This window comes from Pleurodeles waltl, chromosome 11 (genome assembly GCF_031143425.1).
Source record: "Pleurodeles waltl isolate 20211129_DDA chromosome 11, aPleWal1.hap1.20221129, whole genome shotgun sequence".
Taxonomy (NCBI): domain Eukaryota; kingdom Metazoa; phylum Chordata; class Amphibia; order Caudata; family Salamandridae; genus Pleurodeles; species Pleurodeles waltl.
The window spans coordinates 546,233,503-546,246,459 of NC_090450.1; the positions used below are offsets into that span (position 1 = coordinate 546,233,503).

General features: G+C 45.2%; 1 protein-coding gene across 1 annotated transcript in view; it reads left to right on the plus strand.

Annotated features, from left to right (window-relative positions):
• Nucleotides 1-1,335, plus strand: part of DOK2 (docking protein 2) — a 90,657-nt gene extending 89,322 nt beyond the window's left edge. Inside the window, exon 5 of the mRNA XM_069213994.1 lies at nt 8-1,335. Coding sequence (XP_069070095.1) covers nt 8-973 — 966 coding nt within the window. The 3' untranslated portion in view covers nt 974-1,335. The remainder of the gene's footprint in view (nt 1-7) is intronic.
• Nucleotides 1,336-12,957: the final 11,622 nt, after the last annotated feature.

The window sequence follows — 12,957 nt, forward strand, 5'->3', positions numbered from 1 at the left end:
TCAACAGGTGACCTTCTCCTTCGAAGCGGGCAGGCGATGTGCCTCTGGAGAAGGCAACTTTGAGTTTGAAACCCGACAGGGGAGTGAGATATTTATGGCCATTGAAACAGCCATCAGGGTTCAAAAAGTGAAATCCCAGGATGATCCCAATTGGGGAGGTACCAGCCAAATGGACCACAGTCATGGTGGTGGTAACAATGATACCTATCGGTGTGTAGGCACCACAGGACTCCTGATGTTGGATCTGAAGAATGATAACCAGAAATCTACAAGTGACAAATGGGAGTTATCAGGCAAGGTGTCCAACTCCATCAGTGACAGGGGCTCATCCCTGCGACCGGCCAAGGAAGTCATGCCCACCTCCCAAAACAACCAATGCTCCAAAACACTGCAACATGCTAAGAAGAAAGGTGTACAAGTGCCAGAGAGCACTTACTCTGAGCCATCCGATGTGTTTGTCTGTGGAGAATCATCCGGTGGTGGCCGGATCCACAAAAAGACCACCCATAACCAGCTGGAGTCCGAGTACGCTGTCCCCTTTGACACCATTGCCAAATCCTTGGTGAATTCAGGATTTGGTACCTTCCTACAGTCTAAACCAAGCCCTGAGTGGCATGACCCCCCTGATCCTCTGTACAACAGCATTGAGGAGGTGAACGCCATGAAGGTGAAGGTGCCTGAGCATCAGTCACACGAGGAGCACATCTATGATGAGCCAGAGGGCCGGACTAGCCACTCAGTTTATGATGAGCCAGTGGAGGTGAAAGGGGAGGCATGGAAGCTTCAGGCCACTGAGCCTGACCTCCTAGGGCATGAATACCCTTACAACCCTATTATGGATGACTACTCAGTGCCCAAGAAGCTGTCAGGCAGCTCTTGCACTGGGGGGGTGGGGAGGCTGGAAGAGCCTATCGAGGACTGGCTGGAGGATTGTGAGTATGACAATGTGGTCTTGAAGAACTTGAAAAAGTGAAATGTGTAGAGAGGCAATTCCAGATTATGCCGCAAAGATGTTGGATGCTATCATCTCCACCAGCTACCAGCTGTTCACCAGTGTACTGCACAAAGATACATTGATTACAAAACTGAAAGGAAAGGAGTACACTCCAAGGTCTTGAAGCCCTTGGAGGAAGTGTGCTTTGGGAGCTCATACAACAGATTGCACACCAATGTTATGACGTGGAGCCCCTGATCTCCCACCGTTACTCTGTGTTATGCTAGCAAAATGAAATAGTTCACTGGCAAATTTACACAAACTAATGGAACTGAGAAATTGGCTTATTCATGTGTATACACTTTGAGGACTGTGATTAGAAAGACTTTATTGTGATTTTATTTCAGCACTTTCAATGCATTTAAAAGCAATTATATGATGCAAAAGCTCTGCAAGACGCATGCCATAATCTTTGGCAGGGCAGCTCAGTCCTGACCGGCAGCTTAATTTTTCCAGACTAGGCAATGCACCCGCAGCTCCACGAATTTATCTCAGTCATTTGGAGAGACTGTGAAATTCAACTTCCACCACTGACATACAAGTCAGTCAGCGCATGTCAGTCCTGACTGGCTGCACTCCTGCTATTTCAGAACTAGCCCCACACATATCTTTTCCAGTATACCTCTAATTATCCACAACACATACCTGCCAACTTACAAATTAATTTCACTGTGTGAGGTGGGGGGTGGGGGGGTTCACGCTGAGAGCTATGTAAGGACGTAAGATGTAAAAACAACAAGGTGATGGATGGAATGCTTGAGTTAATCTCTGGGACTGGAAATCGCTCAGGCCGCATCTCAAACCATTGTTTTTTGCCCACCATGCTACCTCATTTTGGATCCAGCCATATGCAAATAAATCATGACCCTGTTCCTCATGGGAACAGTCCAGCCCAAACTGCCAGGCCCTCTCTGACACAGAACACAAGCAACCTAGGGCTGGTTTTATCCTAGTTAGGGCTCTTTAGCCAGGTATAGCTTGGTTTCGGTGGCACAGTGAGCCTGAGACCCTTGTCTAGGCACACACGGTACACTTAGGGTGGCAACTCCAACAACAATAAAGTGATGGATGGAATTCTTGAATTATTCTCACCCACTGACAGTCACTCAGGCTGCATCCCAATCCATTGGTTTTTGCCCACCATACCACCTCAGTTTGGACTGAGCCATATGCAAATCAGTTTTGACCCTGCTCCTCATGGGAAGAGTCCAGCCCGAACTGTCAGGTCAAGTCCTTCCTGAACCAAGAACACAGGCAACCTAGGACTGATTATGCCCTAGTTAGGGCTCTTCAGCCATGTATAGCTTGATTCCAGTGGTACATAGAGCACTGACCCATGTCTGGGCATACCCAGCGCACTTAGGGCAGCAGATGCTATAACAAGGTAATGGATGAAAGGCTTACATTAATCTCAGCCACTGGCAATCGATCGGGCCACATTCCAAGCCATTGTTTTTTACCCACCATGCCACCTCAGTTTGGACCCAGCCATATGCAAATCAGCCTGGGCCCCGCTCCTTATGGAAACAGCCTAGCCTGAACTGCCAGGCCAGGCCAGGTCTTCCCTGAACCAAGAACAAAAGCAACCTAGGACCGGCTTCAACCTAGTTAGGGCTCTTCAGCCAGGTATAGCTTGGTTCCTGTGGCACAGTGAGCCTGGGACCCTTGTCTGGGCATACACAGTGCACTGAGGGTGGCAACTCCAAAAACAACAAAGTAATGGATGAAATGCTTGAATTAATCTCAGCCAATGGCAATCTCTCGGGCGACATTCCAAGCCATCGTTTTTTACCCACCATGCCACCTCAGTTTGGACCCAGCCATATGCAAATTAGCCTGGGCCCCGATCCTCATGGAAACAGCCTAGCCTGAACCGCCAGGCCAGGTTTTCCCTGAACCAAGAACAAAAGCAACCTAGGACCGGCTTCACCCTAGTTAGGGCTCTTCAGCCAGGTATAGCTTGGTTCCTGTGGCACAGTGAGCCTTGGACCCTTGTCTGGGCATACACAGTGCTCTGAGGGTGGCAGCTCCAAAAACAACAAAGTAATGGATGAAATGCTTGAATTAATCTCATCCACTGGCAATCCCTCGGGCTGAATTTCAGTCCATTGTTTTTTGCCCACCATGCCACCTCAGTTTTGACCTAGCTGTATGCTAATCAGTCTGGGCCCTGCTCCTCATGGGCACAGTTCAGCCCGAACTGCCAAGCCAGGTCCTCCCTGAACCAGAACACAAGCAACCTAGGACCCGTTTCGCCCTAATTAGGGCTCTTCAGCCAAGTATAGCTTGGTTCCTGTGGCACAGTGAGCCCCGGACCCACGTTTGGGCATACCCGGTGGGCTTAGGGTGGCAAATCCAAAAATAACAAGGTGATTGATGGAATGCTTGCATTAATTTCAGCCACTAGAAATCACTTGGGCCACATCCCAGTCCACCATTTTTGTCCACCACGACACCTCTGTATGGACCTAGTCATATGAAAATGCGTCTTGACCCTGCTCTGCATGGAAATAGTCCAGACTGAATTGCCAGGCACCGTAGAGGCCCTCTGCCTCTCACCAAGCACCCCCTCCAAAAAAAAAAAAAAAGTGTCATTGAGGCTGTCACCAATGTCCTATGGTGTATTCACTCCTCTTAACAGACATCAGCTGCTTACTGCCTCTAAACACAAGCAAGAAATCTACTGTTGACAGTGGTTTTCAGCTTCGTTTTCCTGCCACCATGTGATTTGGGCTCCTCACCAGGTGACCATGTAAAGGGAGCCAAAATCTTGTGCAACCGAGAGAGTTGGCAGGAATGCAACACTTCTCTCAACAAGCACCTTCATCACTTCACTTACTCGTGACATGCTGCACCACTTTCTTTTCCAGAACTGGCTCCCATGCTTGGTTCCTTTTCAGATATGGCATGTTGCCCCATGCCATGATATTTACTTTGAGGCTAATCCGTTTTTTCAGCCAGCAGCACTGTGCATGATGGGACTTGTAGGCGTATGCCTATAATGGAAAAAATGAAACTGAAAGTTCTGGCATGTGTCGTACTTTTGGCTGAAGTTCAGCTTCATGACAAGTAAGTTGACAGGGGTGTTCAGTGTAGAATACATACATTCTTGGCGGTAATATTCCTTAGATTAATCTTGTTACAGTTGTTCCATAGTTCAGTCAATGGCATGTAGTCAGCTCCTCCCTAAATCTTATGCATAGTACCCCCATTTTTTCAGCTTACACCACCAACTTTCTTCCAGCTCCGCTGCTGCACTGAAAAGAACATTCCTGTGAAGCACAGGCTCCCTCTTGTAAGCTCATAATGCAGTGTTCGACATAAACACAATTACAATGAAAGGTAATAGCCAAGGGGCCCTGGGCCTCAATGCAACTAAGGAAAATGTGTTCCACGTCCCTTTTTTGGTAGTGAAAAGACAGCTATTTTAGGAGTGCAGTGGTTCCCTCACACCTCTGGGCTCAGGGGCCACTAAACTTTCTGCACTCTTGGTAGAAGATGATTTTGTTGGTTTTAGGCTAACAATCAGCAGTGCCAACACAAAGGTTTTTCATTTCACTGCAGTCATTCATCCATCTGTTCATCAAGCTTCACTCTGTCATTCGAGTAAGGCAAAGAAAACTGCCTGCCTTTATCTTACGTGAATGAGCAGCTCAGGCACACATGTGCTTAATAATCCTTTATTGTAACATAAAACAACAGAACATATCACAACACAACAAAATAACGCAATACAATAAAGCAACATAGCCCCAAACAATACTGACTACTGAGGTTTGTTGCTTAGGTGGTGAAAGTTATGTGGAGAAGTGAGGGACAATGCCAAATTCCAAACAATTGGGTGGTTTAGATGAAGTACATGAGATCCTCGGTGAGAGCTTTTAAATGGAGTCTTACAAATTTTGAAGTGAATGTACCTACTTTCATTTATAGCTTGAGTGGTGCTGGAAGAATTTTCAGAGTGGGAGTGCTGCCATCATAGGAACTGCGCAAAAATCCAAGCAACACGCAAAGAATAAGTGTAGCAAATGAGCCACACCCATTCAGCAGAGTAGTAAGGGTATGATATGCAGTGGTATATTTTGGAGCACACTGTCACCAATATATTTATAAAGCTTGGAATGGTAGTGCACTGTAATTTAGACAACACATTTTCCATTGATATGGCCACTACATTTTTATGCAGTTTTACTGCTAAAACTATATAGTGCACAAATGACAGTGGAAATCCGGTTTCATCAACTAATTATCGTTTACCTATCACTAACTAAAGTGTCTAGATTTGTTTTGTTTCAATTAAAAATCTTTGCTTCCATCATACTTCAGAATAGCAAAAACAGTAGTTAATCTGGGGTAAATTGTGAAATATGTGCAACACATTTGCATGTGTGTAAATGTTATTGTGTAGGGGAAAAATGATATCCTACAGTCTTTCCTTTCACACGCTTTGCACTTCCGCAAGATTACCACATAATTCACTTTCCAAAATTCTCTCACTTTGTGGTCAGGAAACGAAAAGTAAACACCAATCTCCATGTTTAACAAATAAGCAGCTATCTGTCAGAAAACCTAGGGCCAGATTTACGAGGCCCAAACGCCTCCTTGCACCACATTAGCGTCATTTTTGTACGCTAATGTGGCTCAAGGAGGCAATATCCATCACACCCTATTAACAAAATGGCGCAATTAATGCATTGCGCCACTTTGCGACACCTTGCGCCACATTATGCCTGTGTCAGGCATAATGTATGCAAGGAAGTGGGAGTCGTTCTGGCGTTAGGAGGCCTGTAAAAATGGCACCGTGAAATCTACAAGATTTCACTGCTCCATTGTTGGCGTCATTTTTAACACCTGCTCAATGCAGACGCTAAAGTGACACATTCATTATAATCAATGGGCCTCCTTGCACTTTGCTGCACTAGCGTCAACATTTTTGATGCTAGTGCAGCAAAGCGCCACAATAGTGTCAAAAATGTTGATGTTATTGACCTAACGTGCACCATGGTGCGCCGTATTGTAAATACAGTGCAACCATGATTTCGTAAGGAGCCGGTAGGAGTACGCAAGATAAGTGGCGCATCAGGACCAATGCGCCATTTTCTTGTAAATCTGGCCCCTAGCCTGACATTTGACCTCTGGCTTTGAGCGCACATCAAAAGTAGCAATTTTAAAGACAAAAATTAAAGGCATCTTTTTTGCTCGTTCACCTTCCGAACTCTAGCACGGTTATTGCTAGGGGTGCTGCAGCACCACCACACCCCTGCTTCTAGTGCCTATGTTTATAATGCTGCGATGCACAGCCCTTCCAAAGCATACTAGCCCTGGGCTCCAGCGTCCCCCGTTAATCCAGAACTGGAATCTACACAAACCTCGACCAACGCACGTCAACCCAAGGATACCAGATGAAACGGGTTCAATAATCCTTCACTTTTGGAGCTCAGATTTCATTTAACAAACAAAAGGATGTTGGATGTTGTACTCTTGCTTCAACTTAATTGGCCTAATTGGATCCACACACCTGATGAGAAAGGTTCTGTAAAATGAAAGCTTAGGAGTGGGAAAGTAATGTCCAGAGATATGGCGTCTCCTGGGAACTTGCACCTAAACCCTCAGCACTCTCACGTATCCTATATCTGTCTCCTATCTTGCTCCACCAGTAATATCCTTCTTGAGTTGCACGACTTCGACGACTTCAGAACTGTCACCCACACGAAACACTCCCGTCACCTCTTACTACTAAAGACATAGAAAAAAGGAGAAAAAGGAGAGACTGGGAAGGAAGGGCAGAGGAAGTGGGCAAATACAGAGGAGAAAAGGGGACAAACTGAAGGAAAGAGAGAGCGAGGGATAGAGGAAGAAGAAGAAGAAAAAGAGGAAAAGAGTGAGAGAAAAAGAAAAAAGAAAAAGGGTGAGATAAAGAAAAACACGAGCAGGAAGCGAGGTTTACTTTTGAATCTGTCCCATTTGGTTGACAGAACAATACCATACTAAGGCCAAAAGATGGCAGTGTATGCTAACAATTGCAGCCGTGGCATTACTATTGGGCTGACTCGGACCATTACTGCGATCGGGCTAACTTTAAAAGTCAGTCCAGGTAAAATCGGCAGGTATAGACTAAATGGTGCAGGTAGCATCTAGCTCGTCTAGTAATAAACATACGTGCATCGCACATAGGGCTGGCATTAGGACTGGTGGCGCTCTGTGCGACAGTTTATTTTGGCGCCCCTACCCCATGACCTCCTCCTCGGTTTCACTCACTATAACCTGGCAAATGTGCCCCTCATCTCACCATAGCCCCCTTTCACATACATTCATTTGTTTTAAAGCACTTGTAAGGGCTGGCTTCACCAATCCACTCACCTATTCACATAAAATAAAGGGGCATATTTAAGAGCCCCTAGCACCATTCTAATGCCACATTAGAGTCATTTTTTGAATGCTAATGTGGCGTTAGAATGCCAAAAAACGCTGTGCCATATTTACAAAGTAGCGCAATGCATGCATTGCGCCACTTTGTATCCCTTTGCGCTACATTATGCCTGCGCCAGGCATAATGTATGCAAAGGTGGCATTCCCCCGTTAGAGGGCAAATAAATGGCTCAAGGAAATCAGACATATTTCTTTGCGCCATTTTTTTTCCGGCACTTTTAATGCCTGCTCAGAGCAGGCGTTTAAAGGAGGCGTCTGTTGGTGACAATGGGCCTCTGGGTGCTTTGCAGGATTAGCATCAATGTTTTTAATGCTAACCCTGCAAAGCGCCTGACTAGCGCCAAAAATTCCGATGCTAGTCCCCTAACTACTGCCATGGTGTGCCGTATTTTAAATACAGCACAAACATGTGGCGTTAGGGGGTGCAAGAATAGTGGCGCAGCACTGTGTGCAGTGCCACTTTTTTCAAATATGATCCATAAGGGCATATTTAAGAGCCCTAGTGCCATTCTAATGCCGCATTAAAGTAATTTTTTTAATGCTAATGTGGTGTAAGGAGGCCAAAAACACTGCGCCATATTTATAAAGTGGTGCAATGCATGCATTGCGCCACTTTGTAACTCTTTGCGCTACATTATGCTTGCCTCAGGCATAATGTATGCAAAGAGGGCATCCCCCATTAGGTGGGCCACCAAAATGACACAAAGAAATCTGTCAGATTTGTTTTTCCAGCACTTTTAATGCCTGCTCAGAGCAGGCATTAAAAGGAGGCTTACCTTGGTTACAACGGGCCTCTGGGTGCTTCACAAAATTAGCATTGACATTTTCGTCACTAATACTGCAAAGCGCCGGACTAGCATAAACATTTCTGACGCTAGTCCCCTAACTACCGACATTGTGCACTGTATTTTAAATATGACGCACACATGGTGGTGTTAGGGGGGCGCTAAGGGGTGCAAGAAAAATGGCGCTGCACTGTGTGCAGCGTCACTTTTCTTAAATATGACCCATAGTTCTGTTTTTTGAGCAGGCATAATAACCCTCTATGCTACTTTATGATGAGAGAAAGCTGCTACTAGGCAAAACTCCAATCTCTCTCCCTAGGAAGAAAATTAATCACAAGGGGTATCTCGACATTTTAATTTCTTCCTGGAGGCTGGACGCACAAGAAACTTTCAGCAGGTGCTTTTGAATTGCATGTTTCGGAAGTTATTGCTAAACACAGCGCCCCCCCTGAGGTCAGCGCCTGGTGCAGCTGCACCGCTCGCACCACCCAAAGCCGGCCCTGATCGCACACGCAGTATCTGGTAAAATTTCAAAGTGCACTATGTCTTTTTTGCACAATAACATTTGAGCTTAGCTCTTACAACTGTTCCTGAAACCATTTCTAAAAGTGCTCGTGGGAGAGCTAGGACGAGGGTGTTAGTTGTAGTTGTTTGAGAAATGCCACTTTTAAGCTATTTCTGAAGGTGAATAATAAGTAACGGCATACTCTAGAAATTCCACAGAGTGTGAAGTACGGTTTACCCACTTCTAAGTTGCATACTTAGGCCAATATTTATACTTCTTTTGGTCCACATTTGCGGCATTTTTTGACGCAAACGCAGCACAAACGTACAAAATATAGGGCCAGATTTAAGGAAAAATGGCGCAGCGTGGTGCTGCGCCAAAATTGGCAGTGCCGCACTGCGTCACTTTAGAAACGCAGGGATGCGCCGTATTTAAGTGAATACGGTGCACCCCTGCGTTTCTCCCTGCACTGGCACTAAATTTAGCTGCCAGCGCCAACACAGGCATCCTTGCACCATCATGCAAGGATGTCTGCGTTGAGGGGTGTGATTGTGTATGTGCAGGAAGGTGTCCCTTCCTGAACATAAACAATCACTAATGGTGCTTTGGCACTTCTGTGTGTGTTGCTTAATGCAGCACACACAGAAGTGCCAGAGCGTCATTTTCAAATGATTGTTTATGTGCAGGAAGGGGCACCTTCCCGCACAGAAGCAATCATGTATGGCATTTTGCTCTTTCTATGCGTGCTGCAGAATGCAGCATGCATAGAAAAAGCAAAAAATGAGGAGGATTAAAAGTATTCCTCCTCGTTGCGCCCTGCTAACGCCACCTCCGTTAGATTTTGGCGCTGCTTCAGGTTTACGAAACTTCATAAATCTGAGGCAGTGTCAAAATGCAATGGGTGTTGCTGTGGCACACCCACAGCAACACCCAATGCACGCCCCTTCCACGCACAGTGCTGCATGGGAAGGGGCTGTATTTACAAGGTGGTGTTAAGCCACAAAAAGTGGCTTAACGCAACCTTGTAAATACAGCGCAGTGCTTAGCGCCACAGGAGCGTCACAAAAAGTGACGCTCCTGTGGTGCTAGGGGCCTAAATACGGCCCATAATTGTATTTTGTATGTTTGCGCCGCTTTTGTGTCAAAAAATGACGCAAATGCGGCACAAAAAAGTATAAATATGGGCCTTAGAGGCATGAGCACCTGCGTAGCAGAGGGTGAAGAATATTTCAAACAAATCATCCATGGCATCGATCATTTGCAACACTTGCACTCCGCTATCACCAATGAAAACACAGGCATGTAACTCACTGAGTGCCCAATTTTTTATGTAGCACTCAATACCAGCATTCAACCTCTTTCTAAGCAAACCATTAGTTCAGAGATATGCAACAAACATTATCTAGGGGTAAGACAGTGGCTTTAGATCGCCATCTAGTGGCAGTTTGAAATTATTTCAAAGACCCCAAAACTGTTTTTTAAAGTGGGGAATTGCAGGAGGCAAAAGTAATTTCCCTAGAGTGCTGAAAACATCATACTGTAAGGCGGGCTATCATGTGTCCTGGGCTGGAATGGACACTGGTTTGTGCTACAAATTGGGCAGGGCAGCGCTCCATTTAGAAATAACATGCTATATGCTACATTTAAACTGGTTGGACTGAACGTTCCTTTGGACTAGCTCGCTGCTGGACAGCTGTTAGCTTGTGTGAGCTCACAATCAAACCTAACTTTCGATTTCAGGGCTAAGAATTGTGCCGGAAGGGGTATCTGACTAGACTCAGCTCCGGAGCAGGCAGTGCAGCACGAGGTTCGAGCAAGAGCCAAACCCCTCAGAATGGATGCCTGTTGTTTTAGGCACAAGTCAGTAAGATAGCTTTGTGGGCCAAATGCTAATTGAGAGACAGTTAGATACTTCTGGGCTAGCAACTTAAAGGCTGATAAAGTGAGTATTGAGTTGGGTTGGGTAATCATAACACCTTAGATCTTAATGCCTCGCAAGACAATTCCAGTGTGGTGTCTGAATGCCTCGAGAGTCGAGACAATTCGTGTGCGGTGTCTGCTGTACAGAAGCAACAATTATAAATGTTGAAAATAAAATCACCAATCAATATACTAATCAATTAAGTCAAGAAAACAGGGGTGTTGAACGTTGTACCGACAAACCACACCTACCTTGGCGACACACCTCAGCAAGAGGCAAAAAGCCATCTCTGCTTCATGTACAAATAAAACGGTTGATCTGACAAACATGGTGCCTCATTTACAAGGCCTTTGCGCCATCATTGCTTAATTTTATTTTACACTAAGAAGGGCTTTACATGGCTCCTAATTTACAAACTGACGCATTGGGCCCAATGTATCAGTTTGTAAACCCTTGCGTCACATTATACCTGTGGCAGGTATATTTCATGCAGGGTAGGCATTCCCAGGCAAAAAGCCACGCAGAATTGACGCAGTGAAATTTACTACTTTTCACAGCATCGTTCTGCGACTTCACTGCTTCACAATTTTAGCACCTGCTTAGAGCAGACGTTAAACTGTCCGAGGGATTTTGTCTATGGGAGCCTTCCTCGCATTGCTGGAGTAGAATAATGTTTTTGACCCTAGTCGAGCAATGGATCAATTTAGCACCACAGATGCATCAGAATTTCTGACGCATCTGTGAAAACGTGCACCATGGAGCTCTGTACAGTAAATAAAGCGCATCCATAGTGTCAATAGGGAATCATTGGGCAGCGCAAGAAATCTGACACATCAAAGTGATGCGTCAATTTCTTTTAAATGAGGCCCATAGAGTTTGTGGAAATGCCAAAGACACTTGTCTAATAGGAAGGGTAACATCAATGGATTCCTTGTTTACAACTCTGTACTGTGCATTAATTGCCAGAGATGTAGGGTTCAGGAACTGTGGGAAGATTTAAATTCTCTTTGACCTAAGCTAGTTCTTATTTATTCTGCTTCATAGACACTGCCTCACCTTCACTCTGAAACATTCAGTTATAAACCCCTTTATGATTCTTCTGGTTTCCTACACATATGTCCGCCTCCTTTTCTACCGGCCTTCAAATGACGCAGGAGATGTTTTCTGTAATAACGCCTGAATACAGTTGTACCACACACCTGACATGGACTTCTGAATGTTCAATAAAGCAGTTCATATCTATGCATTGGGCTCATCGTATTCTGTTCAGCACTAACTTGTAAGGGACCTCATATCTTCTGTGATTACTTCACTTTTTTTTGTTGTTGTTGCAAACAGCAATTTGCATTCTGGGATCTGCACATTTATATACATACATGTATTTTATACTGAACAACTATCTGCAAAGAAACAGAGGGCCTCATTTACAAGAATCCGACACATCGGCATTGATGCATCAGATTTCTTGCTCTTCCTTAAGCTCCCCTAACATCGTCATGGATGCGCTGTATGTACAATACAGAGCTGCAAGGCACAGGTTTTTACAGATGGGTCAGAAATTCGGACACATCTGTTGCCACTGAACTCAAGCATTGCTGTAGTAGTGTTGTTATAATGACGATACACCATCAATAAAGGAAGCTCCCATTAGAAAGACCCTTGCATCAATTTTACGCCTGCTCTCTTCAGATATAGGCGAGTCGCAGAATGACGCAGTGAAATGTAAAATTCACTATGTAAGTTCTGTGTGGCTTCTTGCCTGGGGACGCCTACCCTGCATACATTATACCTGGTGCAGGTATATTCTGACACAGGGATTTACAAACTGATGCATTGCACTACTAGCGCCACTGCTGCATCCAAAAAACAATGACGCGGGGGTGGCGCAAAGAGATTGTAAATGAGGCCCAAGTGTTTCACTAACACATTCTGTGTTTCAAATGTAGGCCTGCAAGTCCCAGAGCACAAAATGCAGATAATTAAGTGCTCAGAGCTGACCAATGTTATCACCCATGGCTTGGGTCACGAATATGTTTTGGTCATTGCCTGCAAGTGAAGCAGGGGCAGGCCAGAGTCGGTAGGGCGTGGGAGGTTTTATCTGTAGTGTATGTGGTCTCTGTGTTTATGAGTGTTTGTCCCCATGCGGCTATCTATGCATGTGGCTGTGTGTGTGCTGGTGTGTATGTGACTTTGTGTATGTATGTGCCAGAGCTAACTGCATTTGCATAGGTTTTGCATAGAATTTTGCGAGGAGGGGTGAAGACAAAGGCCACACTTTTTATGTCTAGCAGCAGGGCAGACCTTTTGGGGCATATTTATACTC